At 39.9% G+C, this 18,103-nt stretch overlaps 1 protein-coding gene and 1 long non-coding RNA gene across 2 annotated transcripts; one reads left to right on the top strand and one right to left on the bottom strand.

Annotated features, from left to right (window-relative positions):
* Window positions 1–736: 736 nt before the first annotated feature.
* Window positions 737–6,018, top strand: LOC125900794 (uncharacterized). Its single transcript, XR_007450879.1, has 3 exons — window positions 737–939; window positions 1,090–1,174; window positions 3,618–6,018. It is a non-coding gene; the product is annotated as an uncharacterized LOC125900794 (long non-coding RNA).
* A 4,223-nt stretch (window positions 6,019–10,241) lies between these two features.
* Window positions 10,242–17,861, bottom strand: ist1 (IST1 factor associated with ESCRT-III). The gene is made up of 10 exons (XM_049595802.1): window positions 17,769–17,861; window positions 17,068–17,168; window positions 16,765–16,945; window positions 16,548–16,635; window positions 16,343–16,426; window positions 16,124–16,234; window positions 15,848–16,030; window positions 14,221–14,322; window positions 13,651–13,696; window positions 10,242–12,195 (listed from the first exon to the last, which is right to left on the bottom strand). Exons 2-10 carry the CDS (start codon window positions 17,156–17,158, stop codon window positions 12,023–12,025), a joined length of 1,059 nt encoding a protein of 352 aa, XP_049451759.1. The 5' UTR covers window positions 17,159–17,168; window positions 17,769–17,861; the 3' UTR covers window positions 10,242–12,022.
* Window positions 17,862–18,103: the final 242 nt, after the last annotated feature.

Raw genomic sequence — 18,103 nt, 5'->3', positions numbered from 1 at the left:
CACAGCTGACCCAAGTGCTGTACAAAATAAAAGACTGACACACAAATATGTAGCAATATAACATGTACACAAATATAAACAGAATAAAACCGGTGAAAAAGTTTATAAAATACTAAACTTTTAGACCACTACAAACAACCAAAGGCCACTGAAAACATGTACGTTTTAAGATTTGTCTTAAACGTGATAATGGAGGGGGAGCATTTGATTGAGAGGGGAAGGCTATTCCAAAGCTTTGGAGCAGCTTCCACAAAGGTAAGATCTCCCTTAGTTAAAAGACATTTGTTCAGAGGATCTAAAGGGGCACAGATTTGGTGCATTATTGAATATTGGAGTGCATATACTGTGCAGAAAATTGCAAATGTACTGTAATGACACGCTGGTCTGTGTGTAATCCTGTCAAAGGGGAGAGTGAGAGTGACCCCCACTGGGTGTACTGCAGCAAGTTCCTCCTGGCTGGTCTGTGTCACCTCCTGATGTGCCTCGAGAAACTGGATGTAAAGAACTTCCCGAGTACAGACGAGTATCAGCAGACCCTCAACGTCACCAACATACTGGTCCGCAAGGCTGAGATGGTCTTCAGCAGCCACTTGGCCTACTGGTCAGCACTCCAGGCCAACAAACGGACACTGAAATATTCATGTAAACTAGAAATATGACTGGTTTTATCTAACTGGAACATCTTGTGTGTTTCGTTCATTCCTTCCCTCTCCTTGGCTCAGCCCGCCTCCTGTAAAGAAGAAGAAGAAGTCGGCGAGCTGCTGGCTGCCCTGGTGGTGTGTGTTCCTGGGCTGGTTCCTGTTGCTGTCCATCAGTGGAGTATCCACTTTCTTCACCCTGTTGTACGGCTTGGATTATGGCAGGGAAAAGTCAGTCAAGTGGGTCATGTCTCTGGGCCTCTCTCTCTTCCAGAGCATCTTTATTCTGCAGCCTCTCAAAGTGAGTAAGCTTAAAGTGTATCAAATATAAATTTTATAAAGTCATTTTGTTTGAAAAAATACTTTTTCCTGCATGGCACACTTGTTAAAGAATAATATGACATATGACATTTAAGTTAACTGCTTCCTTGTGGCTTGTTTTTGTCCACAGGTGATCGGCATTGCTGTGTTTTTTGCCCTGATGCTAAAACCTGTAGCCGTGGAGGAGACTGAGGAAATTGAGCAGGTGATGTTAGGTAAGAACAGCATTACGCAGCCCATCTGTTACCAGAACAGCTTGGCGTGAACAGGTTCCTAGCTGTTAGTAAGACATTGTAAATACGGTGCTCAAACATTTCACATCTGCTCTTTATGAAACAGTGTTTCATGCATTACGTAAGCAGTTCATAGCTCTTTCCTTTGTCTTTGATAGTTTCTGTTGATCTGATACCTGTGATGTTTAGTACTGAAAGTAACCAGTATAGCAGCTTTTCATCTTCGTTATTTGTTTCTGTTTTCCATCAACCTTGAAACTGGTATGATGAATGTTTTTATATTTTCAATGGGTCAAATGATTATTGTGTCCGCTACTTGTAGTAATGAACCCAACTCTGCAGTTCCCTCAGAGCTTTTTTTGTTTTTTTTTGTTTTACGACTCACAAATTTATGGTTTTGGTTCGCTCACTGCTCTGAAAAAAATACATTTTCAGATGTAACAGGCAGCTATTAACAGATGAAAGCCCCTAAAATCCACTGTACACTTCCTGCTCAGCACCAAATGGTAGAGTAATGGTGAAAATGGTGGAGTATTACCTGCTAAAGAGAGAGATATATTTCCCTCAGGAGTTGGTAGAGACGAAAAACAGAGCTAAAAGTGACTGAATATTGGACTTATATTCAAACAAGTTGCTCCATGTTTGCTGGATGTGTAAATAAGCAACTGTTTGCTAACACGTTCACAATTAAGGTTTAAAGGTCCAGTGTGTCGGATTTAGGGTAATATAAGAGGTAAGTTTTCTTTGTATAATCACCTGAAAATAATCATTAAGTTTTCATTTCTTTAGAATAAGTCTGTGAGTTTGAAACTACATTCGGAGCACGTCTCATATGGAAGTATTAAGAGAACTGGATATGGTATTGACCCAGTTAATTCCTATGAAAGTTGCTCAGTGCTTAAAGCCAAAGAAGCTCCATTTCCGCAGTATGCAATTACCTTGATGATCAGCGCTGCTTCCACATCATTGAGCCCATAGAAGAAGTGCACTTGGGACTAACAGCCAAGCATGGTTAGGCATCCAACTTTCACCAGCAGAGCGCCTGACTTGGCCTGAGTGTTGCGCTCTGCTAACTTCAATGGAGATAAAGTACTTAAATCTTGTGGCTCTAAGACTTTAGACTTAGACTTTCAAAATGTTATTGGACTGAATGGATTAAATCCTGATGGTGGAATGAGTCATTTAGTGGGAGTTGTGACACTCAGAAAAATGTATCCAATGATTCACAGACGTGGCCCAATGTAAGTCTATGGGGAAAAAGTCGGACCCAATGGCATCATGTGATGGACCCTGAAAATTGTAGTACCACTGCTTGGCCACTACAGAAATTGGCTACGTTGCACTTCCTGTGGGCCTGGAGTCTCATCCACAGTCTGGCATGTTGCATGTTTCCACAGTAACCCAGAACAGACAAACCAAACACTTGTTCTAGATAGGGCCTTTGTGTCAGCCACCATAGTGTGCTGTCCCTCCATGACAAGGCAAACAGCACTGATTTTTACATGAGGCTGAAAGACCTCTGTGGATAATATGGCTCCTGGTAAAAACCTCCTGAACAATGAACACTGAGGGAATCCTAACCAGAAGTTTCAGCTGGTTGCAATGTGCAATCCTCACCACTAGATGCCACTAAATCCCCCAAAATCTTGCACACTGCTCTTTTAAAATGTCCACATGGTGTTCACAGCTCGTTTCTGCTGCTCCCAAAGTGGACAACATTTCACTTAGTACAGGTTTAAAGACTAATAATAATGAAAAATAACACTGTAACTCTAAGGGGAATAATTAACTAGTTTCAATACATTACATTACAAAAAATCTTATTCCACGGGTTGCCGGTGTTGTTTAATCCAATGAACGCTGGGTCCTTTGCAGTGGCCTTGATTCGGGTCAGATCCACGGCCCCTTGCTGCATGTCATCTCCTCTCTCTCTCTCTCCCCCATTTTGTGTCTGTCTGTCTTATCTAATAAAGGCAAAAAAGGCAAAAAAAAAAAAAAAAAAAAAAGCATGAAAATTCTTCTTTCAAGCTTGTCACTCGAAACAAAAACTTTCATAAAATAAATATGTCTGTGACAACCGATCTAGTCAAAGACCTGAGTGGAAAAGAACATGCTTTTGGGATAAACTGCCTCCAAATCTCATTTATCACATAAATTGTTTAGTCCAAACTACCTATTCATTATTCATAAAGAAGACAGAGGTATCCATTCCATTTGTTTCAGCTTGACTGCAGAGAGCTCTTATGTAATGATGCATGTGAAACAGTAAAAATATTTGCTTTGGCAACTACAAACTAGTGACCCTTTTAGTTTTGTGCTCCTCCCAAGTGACTCCTCTCTCTTAAGTGTATCAGTGCATCCTCCTTTTAGTTTAAGAGAAGTAAAGTACTGTGAGTCTCACTGCACTGTCTTCTCCATCTAACAGAGCAACAAGACAAGTGTAGACGATACTCTGGCAGGGACACACTGTGAGGAGGCTGCATTTAGCGGGATAAGCTGTCTTCTCCAACGGGCCCAGCTGTGATCCACGTCACCCACGCTTCGTAAACACTCTTTTGCACTTATCGGAAGTTTTAACATTTTGAATATAAAATTCACTCTGGTGTTTTATATGTGCACAGCCCGAGAAAGTTTTCTGAAATGGTGAGTCAGAGTAAATGGGTAATTAAATAACTCTTGCTTGTCAAAGTGTTGCTTTTTCCAGCTCATTTATTATTCCTGACCATGGATGGATTACTGAACGGGTATACAGGTCCAGGGGCCCAAACTGTCAGGGCCCGATCTGGCCTTAACCTCAGAGACACATATCGACCAGGTAGAGACTCAAAGAGACCACAAAGAGACTCAAAATGATCAGAAAGGGACTCAAAATGGCCACAAAGACACACAAAACGATGACAGAGATGCAAAATGACTACACAGAGGCTCAAAATAACTACAGAGAGACACAAAATGACCACAAAGAGACACAAAATGGCTACAAAGAGACTCAAAGTGACTACAAAGAGACACAGAAATGGCCACAAAGAGACTCAAAATGATGACAGAGACATAAAATGACTACAGAGAGACAAAATGGCCACAAAGAGACACACAATGATGACAGAGACATAAAATGACTACAAAGAGACACAAAATGGCTACAAAGAGAGTCAAAATGACAACAAAGAGACACAAAATAGCTACAAAGAGACTCAAAATGACTACAAAGAGACACAAAATGGCTACAAAGAGAGTCAAAATGACAACAAAGAGACACAAAATGGCCACAAAGAAACTCAAAATGATGACAGAGAGACTCAAAATGACAGAGAGACTCAAAATGATGACAGAGGGATACAAAATGACTACAAAGAGATTCAAAATGATGACAAAGAGACTCAAAATGACTACAGAGAGACACAAAATGACAGAGAGACTCAAAATGATGACAGAGACACAAAATGACTACAAAGAGACTCAAAATGACTACAGAGAGACTCAAAATAACTACAGAGAGACTCAAAATGGCCACAAAGAGACACAAAACGATGACAGAGATGCAAAATGACTACACAGAGACTCAAAATGACCACAAAGAGACTCAAAATGACCACAAAGGGACTCAAAATGGCCACAAAGACACACAAAGCGATGACAGAGATGCAAATGACTACATAGAGGCTCAAATTGACTACAGAGAGACTCAAAATGACCACAAAGAGACAAAATGGCCACAAAGAGACTCAAAATGATGACAGAGAGACTCAAAATGATGACAGAGACACAAAATGACTACAAAGAGACTCAAAATGGCCACAAAGAGACACACAATGATAACAGAGATGCAAAGCAACTATAAAGAGACTCAAAAAGACAGCAAAAAGACACACAATAAATACAGAGAGAAGTAAAACCACGGAAAGATCAGAGAGGAAGAGTAAGAGGCTGAACTATAAAGTCTGTGTCTTGCTCCTCCCATGAAGGAGAGGGAGTGGGGCCTTCCACATGCCTGGCCCCAGGGGCCCGCTGTTTCATAATCCACCCATGTCCATGATGCTGAATATTTTTGTAAAGAAAATCTCTGGTTGCTTATTTTAAACAGCATTTGTTCATCTGTGGATACATGTTCATTTTATGCTGTCAATACCGATATGACACAAGACCGATCATGAGCTGTCTGAGTTATTTTAAATTCAGTATAGTACTGGAATAGAAGTCCTGCTAGGACTGTTAAATTTCTGTGCAGATATACCTTTAAAAAGTCTTTAAAAAAAATCTGTGAAGAAAATACATATTTATTTTGTTCTTGCTACCCAAGTTAATTTGGGTTTTATTGGAGCATTTTAGTGTTCCATTATTATTAAAATGATATTTCAAAGACTCACAAAAGGGAGGAAATACTGGATCTTTTTTGTTTTTACACTTAAATAATAAAACATTTCTGATATTTATTATTGGCATGAATTATTTTTTATTAAAATATCAACCAGTGTTCAAAAGCCAAATGCTGTCAGCATGACTAGTCATCACAGTGTCTGACAGCCGACCATCGACTGCTCACCAACATGGCTTTTCACTTTGAAAAGAGTGGGAAGGTGCTCTTATGTAATTGCACATATGGGAGCTGATTATTAATTGATTGATTTTTTTTTCTCCGTTTCACCTCTATGTCACCGTAATACATGCTGAAGGTGCATGTCATGACTTTTTATCATACATGCCGACTTCTATGTGACTCAGTCTGTCCTCCCTTTGAATGATTTATGCAGCACAACTAACTTGTGCTTCTGGTTTGGGAATACAAGACACTTTAATGTCCTGTCTTAAAACCTTCTGTGCTTTTATTTAACCACATATTTATTTATTGTTTTAATTTAGTGATACTGTATGTGTTGTATGTGTGAACTTGAATAAACTGATCTTATATGATATCGGAATGTATTTGATCTGTCTGTCTGCATGTCTGTTTGTCTATATCTCTATCTCTACACCTCTATACCTATTGATATTGCAGTCAATGAGGTTTGCTTGACTAAACTCCGAGCAGATGTTGCATTTTCGTCTAGATCAAAATCTTCTTCTTCATTCTTGTGAAGAAATTTGTCCTAGTGTTTTCTTATGTGCAGGAATATATAGCAGGGAATGTTGCTCTGTCTCCACCTGTCTCAGGTTGTGTCTGTCGTCTCTATGATCACTGAGTCTGTACACAGTCAGCATCTTTCTCAGTTTCTGATCGGTGACAGTGGTTAGATAGTTTGCCATCATATACTGTCTCTTTAGGGCCACATAGCATTGCAGTTTGTTTTGGGTTTGTGTGGTAGACGTCCAATCGTTGATGTAGTTTTCTTTTTGTTTTGCAATAATTTGGTTGGGCTGGATTGTGTGAGGGTTGTCCTGAGGCCTTGTTAGAGGAGGTCAGCCTCAGGACCAGCTAGCTGAGAGGACTTCTCCTGGCAATGGGGAGCCTTGAGGAGAGGAGTTGGGGTCTCTTGTTTTTAGGTGTTTGTAGCAGTTGATTGCTCTTTTTTGTGACCTAATGAGAAGGGGGATTGGCTGAGTTCAGCGCAGCATCCATTGTTAGGGGTGTTCCTGTGGACTCTGAGTACACTCTTGCAACTCAGTAAGGATTCTGTTGGGTGTTTGTACCATTTGTACCAGTCTTGATTTTCTATCTCTCTATATATCTCTAGCTCTGTATGTTTATTTCTGTCAGTAACTCATAATTTGTACCTTTATGTCTGTCGATATCTGTCTATATCTCTATATCTATCTTTATCTTTATCTCTTGCTATATCTCTGTATCTACCTACATCTCTATATCTCTGCTTAGAGATGTCGGTCAAATGGTCGATAGATTGATAGATGTTACAGACATCCTCCTCTATAGTGGATTTCACAATGGATAGGGTCACATAAAGACCAAAACTAAAACAAAAACCTTAATAGCATTCTTTCTAACATATCAGATGATGCAAGAAAATTGTGGAATCATCAGAGTCACTACTACAGTTTAGCTTTAGCGTCACCATCAGTAGCTGTACTTTGTTCACACTTAGTACCTTTTGGGTGCTGAAGACACATCTCCGTGCTTGTATTTGTGGTTTAATCCAAAATTATGTTCAGTGGACATTTATTTTGTGTCATGCAGTCAATCTAATGCTTGTCAGTAGATTAATCACATCAAAATGAATACACACTAACAGTATTTGACCCACTTCTCTGACAGTTTGGCCAACCGAGGCTTACATCACCTGCGTTAGATAGCTGGTCTTTGGCATCACCAAGGACACAGAAAACTAGTGCAACTGTGAAATTATCATCTCAACACTGGTGTGATAAGCCAACTAAAGGACACTTGTTGTATCAGCAGCCATCGTTTGTCTTCACACAGTGCTACAGCAGAGTGGCTCAAGCCACATTTGTGCCACAGTAATTGGCGGATGCACTCCTCCACCGAGTAAAAGCAGGAGATGATGTCAATGCAACTGTGTGTTCTGTGTTAATAATGAACAGTTTGGTCGGTGTGATTTTTCAATGCCAGTGGATTTTGTAATGTTTTCAAGGAGCTTAGAGAAACCAAACGATTATATAACGTGAAGAAAGGCTGTTTTTGGCTCAGTGGCCTCGAAGACAAACCTGAATCTGCTGGGGTCACCGGGCCACAAAACAGATATGTGACATTTAGAAAAAGCACTTGTTTGGGAAGTACTGAACATAAAATTTATAAAAGAAATAAAGAGACAATTTATAAATGGGTGTTGTGATATCACTTTGTTGTTAAACTGGTCCACCTTGACCTCACTAAATCAATATGCTTGGCATTTTCCATGGAGGTATGCGAGAAAGACAACGTTTTCTTGATAAATTCAAGGTAACAGAGCATGAATATTGGTTTATAAATGGTCATTGTGGGTGAAGTATTCCTTTAAAATGTCCTGCTCTCCCAAATTGGAATGACATTAAGGTGGACATTAAGCAAATCATGGGGGGAGACCTGCCTCTAGAGCCAGTATTCTTTACACTGGGAGACACTCCAGAGAAATGTAAAACCACCAACTGTCCAACAATGGAGGGAAAGATTGAGGAGTGTATATATGATGGAAAGCACAAGGCCAAGCTCCAATTAAAGACTGGTTTTCAACATTAAGTGGACACCGGTAATTCTACCGTTACCGAGACTGGTTAAGGACATGACTTCTACATAACCTCAGTGGAGAGAAGTTTGATCGATACTGTCCGTGTGCAGCTGATGCCATGAAAACAGATGTGTTTCTGAATGTGTAGAAGCACATGAGTAGTGGTGATACAATGACAACTGATTGAGGTGGGTTTTGTGTTGAAAATAAAAGTTAAGTGTAATAAATTAATAAATGCATGTCCTGCTAGGTCACAAAGAAAGCACCTCACTCTTCAGCAAACGCTAGACTTGAGTATTTAAACCAAAACTCTGTGGCGGATTATGTAAGAGACTCTCCCCTCAGCTGCAGCCACTGACTGCTCTTTTTACTGATGTTACACACTCATAATAATGAAGACAAATAACTCCCACAGTGTTCAGAGTCTCACTCTTCAGCCTCTAATGCAAATATTATCTCAGATTCTCATTTTAAAATGCCTCATGTGCCACGAGTTGTTTTTTTTTTTTAAATTTCTATTTCATGCCTATTCCAAGGATATCTCTGAACGCTTTAATTTATTTAAATTTTTTGTCATGCAGTTGCTTACATAAATGTATATTTTTACATATACATTTGATATAATATGCTTGTATTTCATTCTTTTTCATACATACACCAAGGACATTTTATGCCGGGCTCACACTACATGACATTTCTGTCCGTTCCGATGGTCACAATAGAATGTATATTTTGTCCTTGCTATTTCATTATTATACATCTTTGTCATCCAGCATTTATGTATGCAGCTCCTTATATGTGGAATGTATTGCAGAAGGACAGAGTTGCATTCTGTGGTTCCTCTCAGCCGTTCAAAGCACTGTTGCAGGATTTGTGTTCACAATCTTCTATATGCCAATGTTAGTGTGTCTTAGCTGGTCTCTGTAATCATGTGTAGTTGCCCTTTTTGTGTTTTTATGGTTCACTTCTAGTGTATATTAACATATTTTTTGAATTTTCTTTGTAGTAATGTTATTTGTGTTTATATTGCTTGTTTTAGAGCTGTATATTTTTATTCTGTATTCTTGTTCTATGTCGTCTGTAACTTATATTGCTGCCTGTCTTGGCCAGGACACTCTTGAAAAATAGATTTTTAATCTCAAAAGTTACTCTGTATTTTATTCTCACTTGTCAATCAGATGTTAATCAGCAGTAGCTCAGCCCATAGGGACTTGGGTTGGAAATCAGAGGATCATCAGTTCAAGTCCCTGTCCAGACCAAATACAGAGTGTGGACTGGTAGCTGGAGCAGTGCTAGTTCACCTCCTGGGCACCTTAGCAACCCCAAACTGCTCAGGGCGCCTGTCCAGGGCAGCCCCCTTGTTCTGACATCTCTCAATTTAATGCGTGTATAGGTCCTGTTTGTGAATGTGTGTGTATTTCAGGCCTGTGTGTATATGACAACAGAGTGAAACAAATGAATTTCCCCTTGGGGATTAATAAAGTATATAAAATAAAATGAATCTCAATGTGACTCCCTGGTTAAATAAAGTATATGTTTGAGTCCAGCAGACTCAACAGAATCACAGACACTATTGCTGCAACTGACCACCTTCCCCACCGCCCTTAATTGTGCTCTCTCAAAGAAATTGCTGAGTCTGAGTTTATCATCATAAATTTAGAGGTCAGCAGGTAAAACATGTCTCAATATGATGCAGGATCGTCAAATCAAAACTTTTCGGATCCATGAAGAGGGTGAACAGGTGACTGATCTGATATTGAAAGAAATAAATCTCAACAACACATGAGACACTCTATCAACAAATAAAGGTTTGCTGAACGTCACTGCTACTAAATAAGTTCTTTCCCTTCACACTGAGGACCCCTGCTGGTTACCATTTGACATTACAGCATAAAAAGCCAAAGCACTACTATTAAAAAAATCCAACCACCTTCCAGTTCCAAATAATCTTTTATTAAATTGTTATTTTGGTATACAGTGGAAAAAACTCTTCTTTTTTGCAACAAGACACCATTTTGTGTCTCGATCCTTGCATGAAAGAACAGTCCAACATAGAAAAGACAGTGAGCAGATCACAGTTCTGTAGTGTTAATCTCTCTACGTTCTCCAACACATGTAAAACCTCAATACCATCATCAATAAACTGTGTCTATCACCCAGCTGGGAGCTTTTCTTTTGCTTTCCAGAGATTGCTGAATCACTAAATGCGAGGCCATCGTCTATTTGCCATGTTTGCCATGCAAGCAGAGCTGGGTGTGGTTTGTACGACAAATAAATCCGTCTCACTCCCCTTTCTCCACAGGAAATTGAAACCGTGAACTCTATTGCCTGACGTTTTTTTCCTCAAATCAGCAAATTTCAACTCAGCAGGTTTTCAGAAGATTGTTTATGGGCAAAGCAAATAAAGCAAAGTGTAATCTAATCAAATGAGACACACTACAGGTAACATGTATCCAGTCTTGATGGACAACAAATGCATAATCCTAGTACAGACTGGCAAGGCCTCTGATGAGAGATGGTAACTAAGGCAAATGCAGTGGTGCACATACAGTATAAGACACATGCACACACGATCAAAGGGGACAACACAAACCTATCACCTCTGGGATCAATATTTACATATAATCAATCAAATCAGGCCATTGTGTGGCTAAATCAGGTACTTCAACAATAAGAAAGGTGCAGGTATTTGGTACGACTGCAATCAAAGGGGCAAAAACAACTTTATTTGGAGACATATTAAAAAAACAGATCTGTCAAATAATGAACAACTCCTGACTACCAAACTGTTTTTGCTGTACAGTTCAATCATTCGTGTAAATAGGTTTATCTATGTCATCGTACATGTGTTATATTACAGATTTCCATACAGTGTTTTATCACTTTACATCTGTGCCCCACCACCCCTGTAACAGGTCTGACATGTGTCACCATGAGCTTCTCCTTTTTTCTGATATGAATAAACCTTGAAAGTGTACGGAGTGTTTTAAAGCGTCCTCTCCACAGTGACAAAACTGCATGACTGTGCAAGACACTGAAAATATGGCTTCCATCTTGTCCCGATACCTTTACGCGAAAACAATTTGGGGTATTCTCGGAGCCTCACCTCAGAAACAACCTGCACCCTTTGTTGGCGTGAATGCCAGCTCCTGATCAGACTGGGGCGGCCGGTCCGACTTGTTTGACTGGTCTGCGACAGGATTGAGTGACACAGTGGCAAAGATCACAGCGACACAGCATGTGCAAAGTAGAATCAAGGCATGTACTGTAAATATCCCCCCGCGAAAGCAACGATTAAAATCTAAGTTTGGTTATAGTTCATCACACAGACAAATGGGAAAATTTAAAAGTTGGTGTGACCTTAAATGAAAAGAACCAGGAGTCAGCACCTACGGTTGTATGTAAGAATATATATTAAGTGTCCTATAGAAAGCAATTAAAACGTGGTAGTCACTGGTACTGCCACCAGAAATCAGATTTCTATTAACTAATGTTTATACAATGAGGTAAGGATACATGTATGTTTAATATCTGTCGGATTACTTCACTATGGAAGGTGAAGGGGAGAACCATCCAAAACTGATTCAGAGCCTTTTTTTATTTCCTGTCCTAAGCTGCGTAGGTGACGGCACAGGCCTGTGTGTGTGTGTGTGTGTCTGTGTGTGTGTGTATGCATGTGTATGTTTGTGTTAAGAGACCAGTGATATAGCAATTATGTCTTCTTTTTCAGCTCCTGAAACCGCCGTGTTAAGTCGTCAAAGTCAATGTCGTCCGAGGTGGTGGTGTTTCCGCCGAAGGAGGATGTCGGGAGTGTGTCGGGAACCGAGGGGAGTTCTGGGAGAGCGTTGTTGTCATATGGCTGAGGAGCAGGGCTAGGACCTGGACCTGGTGATATATGGTATTCGATTTAATATAAGCAGCAACATATCTGAGCGTTTATACAATGGCAAAAGTGGTGAGTTTCCAACAGATGAGGTGGAATAAAGGGCTGGAGTCAGTCAGCAGAACAAATGGTGTTTTTACATGAAACACCTGAGGGATAGTTAAAAAAAAATTCAAGGATAAATCTAGTACTATGCTTTTTTTTTTTTTTTTTAAACCAAAACCAACGACGAAATGATCCTAAGTCCTGCCTGTGTTGACACAGCATGATAGCTTGTTCCCCTCTGCCACAGACCTTATCATTAAAAACAAATCAGTGAGCATCACATTTCACTGGGTGACTTCATTTACATCAACATTTGGCACTGTAGTTTATTCTGAGTCAATACCACATACACCTTCCTGCTGCAGTAAATACTCACTAAAGCAATCCGCTTCTGAATACAAAAACACTATCTGCTCTTATTTAGGTATCATTTGCTAAAAACTGAAGTGTCTATGTATTTAAGGAAATTATTTTGCTGTTTTTAGTGTCTACATGTATAAACACGTTAAATTTAAGACCTTTAAAACCTCTCTAAATAAGGGCTAAGCTTACCAATATAGTTTCACGTGGTAGTCACTGGTACACTGGAGGGGAAAATTAGGGGTTTTGCTTTTGTGTTGTGTGGACGTCTCTTCCTCAGTCCAATAGTGTTTCTCTGCTGTTAAAATTATGTTTCCCAATTTTTTAAAATTTTTTTATATATGTTTTTTTATTCCTTTTTTAAAAAAAAAATATCTTTTTTTATATATTTTTTTTAAATAATAATAATGTTTATTATTATTATTATTATTATTATTATTATTATTATTATCTTTATTTATTTTATTTTATTTTTTACCAAGAAGTTTTCTCATGGGTTGAAATATGTTTGTTTATCATACCACTATGACTATTTTTGAAGGCATAATCACATAACAAATGTTTTATCAGTATTTGAATGTTGGGTTATCTTACCTTCAAAGAAAAGGGAAGAAAAAACAAACAAAAAACAGAACACTTTGCAACTACGATGTGCTGTAAGAACTGTGCACCAATGTTGTTTTAAATAAAAATTTAAATTAAAAAAAATAAATAAATTAGGTTTCCTGTAGTGCCAACACTGAAAACTCTCTGAGTCACTGGACTGAAAGACCCATTCAATCTGAATTTAAAACAATTTAATACTTTTTACGGCCTTAAATAAGTTAAAGTGTATTTAAGACTTTTTAATCACTTGTTGCCGCCCTGTTTATACAAATAAGACTATATATCTCGGACCTGTTTTTAAAGACCATCGTCTTCAGAAGGAATAAATGGGCTTGCAAGACAGACTACAAAACCGTTTTTGTCTTTTTGGATTTGTTGACCAACAAAAATATAGAATATCCCATAACCTTATCCATTAAGTGTTGGTGATTGTCGGCAGAACTCACCTACGGCCTGGGAAGGAACAGAAGGTTTGTCAGTGAGGTCATCAATCTGAAACACAGAGAAAATGTTAAAGGACTCCTATCAACTTCATATTGAAATAAAATAAGTATTGTAAGTATCATATGTGTTAGTGTTTAAAAGAACTGACAATTGCATTCAACAATGCAAAAGTAAAAACAAACAGTAAGAAAATAAAAAGGGAGAACTGCAGGGGAGTGTTTGAGAAACCATCACCTTTAGTGTGACACCTAAACAGCCTATGATTCAGCTAGCCTCAGCTCCCTCTAAAACACAGTTAGCACTGTCATCTGTTCCTTTCAGCCCCATTCAGAGTAATTGATCAAGTCAAAGTTAGTAGTTAGTGAAGTATCAGCACTTCATGCTACTTGTGTCGATGAGAATGAAGCAGACTCTGGGTCTATTCTGGGAAGTACTGTTTAAAAAAGTAGAGGACAGGCAAAACTGTAAGCAAGCCGAATGAACTGCCTTCCCTGAGTGATGCCCTGCCCTGTCCGTCTGTCCATCTGTGGGAACGGGGAGGGGGCATGGATGGGATGGGTTGGGTCACTTACAGACTCGTATGTGGGGGGGCAAGAGGGCAGCTGAGGGGGCTGCCCTCCTCCCGTGGGGTGCTGGAAGTTGCTGTAGGTTCCAACAGGAGGGTTAAACGGTTCCTGGGGGAAAACGACAGTTAGGTAGAAGTCTGATGGAGGCAGACGACATTCTCATCTCTTTAAAACCATCTTAAGTAAGGGTAACAAAGTACAATTGTTTTGGGACCGTACATCATATTTTGGGTGCTATAATTGCTGGTAAAAAATCTTTCTCACATCCCCACACTAATCCACAGACCTCACTGCAGGCAGTTTTATAGCCCACTGTACACTAGAAGACTTTGAAAAAACTTTTTAAAGTGTTAAGTCTGACACCCTCTCACATCTAAAGACAATGTTCCTGACATACTGTTTTTAGATGTGAGAGGGTGTCAGACTAGAGTCTTTACAAAGACAGGGCTGCTCCAATCTATCGTGGTTCATATGGGAGGACACGTCAAAGTCCACAGTACAAAAGAACTGAGACTTGTTCACATTCGTGGGTCCCTGGAGTACCCTCCCTGTTCACTGTCTACCCGTGTTTGCTGCTTCACATTTGATGCTGGAGAGAGTGCACTTATCGGTTGTTGACAATGTTCACATCATTGAACTTCACTACTTGCATGAGCCACATCAAAAAGTTCTGTATTATTAAACATGTTTGATTTTATCAGAACGACAAGATGAGAAAAAGACTGATATAAAACAGCCTGTAATGAGTTTTATGACTGGGGGTGTGTCATATCATCTCGTTATAGTTTTGTGCCGAATAAACTGTGGCGTCCTTAGGCCTGGGCGCCTTTAATATTTCATGAACAGCTGCAGACTTCTCAGACTGTTTTGCAACTTCCTACGAGTTATGCTCCTCTGGAAGCAGCACAGCGTTTCTCTCTCTCTCTCTCGTCGTGCGCACACGGGAGTCGGTGTTGTCAAGTGATTCTTTTTTTAGTACTAATTTGTCATATCGTCGAGAATATTGTTATTGCAAAAATATCCTAAAATATCTGGATATTATTTCAGGACCATATTGCCCACCCGTATTTATGACCATCTTGAACAAAACGAGCAAGATCACAGACAAACTCTCGTGATTTTATTCCGGTATTAGAAAGTTGTTGGTGAAAGTGAATTCACTTGAAAAGCTGTGGTGTAACGCCTGTATGAGCTGGAAACAAAAAATGGGCCATAGTGTTGCTTATGGAAAAAAAAAAAACAAAAACATGTTGAGCTGTTGAGTTTTTCCAACGTTCATTTTTCGATGCTTTAAAAACCAAATACAAAAGTCCATTAACGTCTGTTGTAGTAGGCTGGTAGCCAAAGTTTTTTAATGATATGGGTGAAATGTCCCTTTAAAACTAGTCATAAGAATGGCCAAAGCTTTTTTATAGAGATATTTTGTAATATAAAAATGTTTGAAATAACTTAAGTACTGCTTGTTTAACTCTGAGGAGTTAATGACCATCAAGATACTATCAAACATCCCAGGTAACTGTACTCCATGGTTGGTTGAAATGACAATATGTACCGTGACTCAAAATTTCACCCACAATGGCTTACAACAACTTACAACAAAACAATAAAAATAGGATCTTTAAAGGAATCTTACGGCTCCTTTGGGAGGTGGGTAGTTGAAAGCTGATGGCATAGGCATGGGCATGGGCATAGGCATGGGCATAGGCATAGCAGCAGCAGGAGCAGTAAAACCTCCACCACCTCCACCTCCTCCTCCAGGTTTCCTGTCAATGTCCACGTCAATCAGGTCTGCCTCCTCTCCAGGACACACCTCAGGCTGCCCAGAGACAGGGGTGGATGAGCGGGTAAATAAACACAATGCATAACGTCATCCTTGAAAACGAGTGATAACTGATTCTCTCGTGCTCACCCGGACCATGGCGTCAGGTTCGTACGGCACATTATAGTTCTTGGCGATCTCTATCAGGTAGCGCTCCACTAAAATCTTTGGAGGGGCCTCCACGCCCAGTTTGTGCATCAGCTAGAAGCATATCAGATATTTGGTTAGACGCCGCTAAAGAGACACTAGGCCAAAGGTTTGTGCATTCTTTAACAGACTCGTGGGCAGTGAGTGGAAAAAATTGCCTACCCTGTCGTTGACTGTGCCAATCTGGTTTGTCCTGCACAGCTTGCCATACTCCTTGCTATATTTTGCACAGAGCTGGTCAGATACCTGATAGAAGCATTTAGAGACACGACTGTCAGGAGTGAAATAATAGGAGTAAACGGACAGAGCTTAGTCAATATTGTTGGCACTGCCGCCCAACACTACGTTATATCCAGACAGTACATACATTTCGTAGTTCAGACACCTCTGCTTGGAGACGAGGCGCTGCCCAAATGAGGGTGGACACGGCCTCCTGTAAGCCTGGGTCCAGTTCCCTAATTATAGAAACAAGTAACAGACAGAAAGGTTATTAAACCGCCATATTTCCCATGGTAAATGAACACTGCTCATCAGTGTGTTCAATAAAACTGCTTACGGTGCACATTGTTGGCTACGTTACTCACTTCATTGACTGAATGAGGCCAAAGCGAGCCAGAAGCAGGTCACAGTAAAGCTCCAGGATCTCCATGGCTTCCACCAGGTAGTCTTCTCTGATAATATGCTCCACACGGATCCGTGCCCGCTCATCCTTTCCTGATGACAGGTAATCTGCAATCTCCTTCCTTGCCTTTTGAGCAAGCTCAGCTTCATTTCACATTTGTGAATGGGAGAGAAAGAGGTGTCATTACTGGGAGGGACAGAAAAATGAAACAAGAACCCATTGATTCTGGGGTAGGAACAGGTTTTGTATTCAGCCCAGGACTTACTTTTCTTCTTCTCAAGGAGTTTGAGTCGATTAATGACCAGTCTGAGGTTGACTCTTAGCCTCTCTGGTTTGAATCCTCCGCCCAGCAACATGATAGTCTATCTGTGAATGGCAGAGTGTGAGAGGAGCTCAATATACACGGAAGCATACCAACAACACTAACCTACACAGTCCATCTAACCTCGCCCCCATCTGTGATCCTGTGAGTCACTAAATCATGTGAGCATGACCAACCCATCGCCACACAATGACTCTGCAAATAACCCCAAACAAATACAACAACACACGAAAACATAAGGATGACATGCTAACGAAAACTGTGTAACCTTAGACGTGCAACAGCTCAAAACAGTTAGCTTTAGCCTGACGCGACGGAAAGCTATCACAGCCACCCCAGCCACGCTGCTTTAAACGTCACTGTATTATCTAGTTAACTTCTTGTCTTACACCTATTTACAACACCATACTATTACTAACACGCTTAGACACCAAACCCTGTGTCTGTGTCGCTAAACACGAATGTTAGCTCGCGTTTGCTTTGTTAGCTGTCTTCTGTTCTGTCATCGTTTTTGTGCTAACTGACGTTAGCTACCTAGCCGCCGCTAGACATTAGCCAAAAATCACAACACACCGATAGACACAGCGAAGTAGTTTGAAAAATGTGATCATTTTAAAGCGATTAATTAAAAGCCCGTAACTTACCTGTAAGTGTTAGTGAAGCGTACACACCAACTTATTTGGGTTTCTGTCTGGGTTTCGTCGCCTGCTTCACTTCCGCAATAATCCGCAGTGACGTCATGGGAATTTTATCTCAGGAGGCGGGGCCTTCAGAGTTTCTGTCAGACAGGAGTCAAGCACTGTTTTTAAGCAGTACTATTTATAACTTATAGTATTTATTTGTTTGTTTTACTTTTGAATGAATGAATGACTTTATTCAAACCAAAATAAAAACAAAATTATAATAAAAAACAAACAAGACAAGGAGTAGGTAGAAGTATTACATATATGTCCCTACCCCCTTTCTTACATTTCTTTTA

Source organism: Epinephelus fuscoguttatus, linkage group LG2, assembly GCF_011397635.1.
Source record: "Epinephelus fuscoguttatus linkage group LG2, E.fuscoguttatus.final_Chr_v1".
Lineage (NCBI taxonomy): Eukaryota > Metazoa > Chordata > Actinopteri > Perciformes > Serranidae > Epinephelus > Epinephelus fuscoguttatus.
Note: the sequence above shows the minus strand (reverse complement) of the source record. Positions and strands in the feature narration are given on the sequence as shown.

Coding starts and splice junctions, on each gene's coding strand:
- ist1 (XM_049595802.1), bottom strand. CDS start 17,158: ATGTTGCTGGGCGGAGGATTCAAACCAGAGAGGCTAAGAGTCAACCTC. Junction 16,427..16,547: donor AGGTGTCTGAACTACGAAAT/GTATGTACTGTC, acceptor TGCTTCTATCAG/GTATCTGACCAGCTCTGTGC. Junction 14,323..15,847: donor ACCCACCTCCCAAAGGAGCC/GTAAGATTCCTT, acceptor GTTTTCCCCCAG/GAACCGTTTAACCCTCCTGT.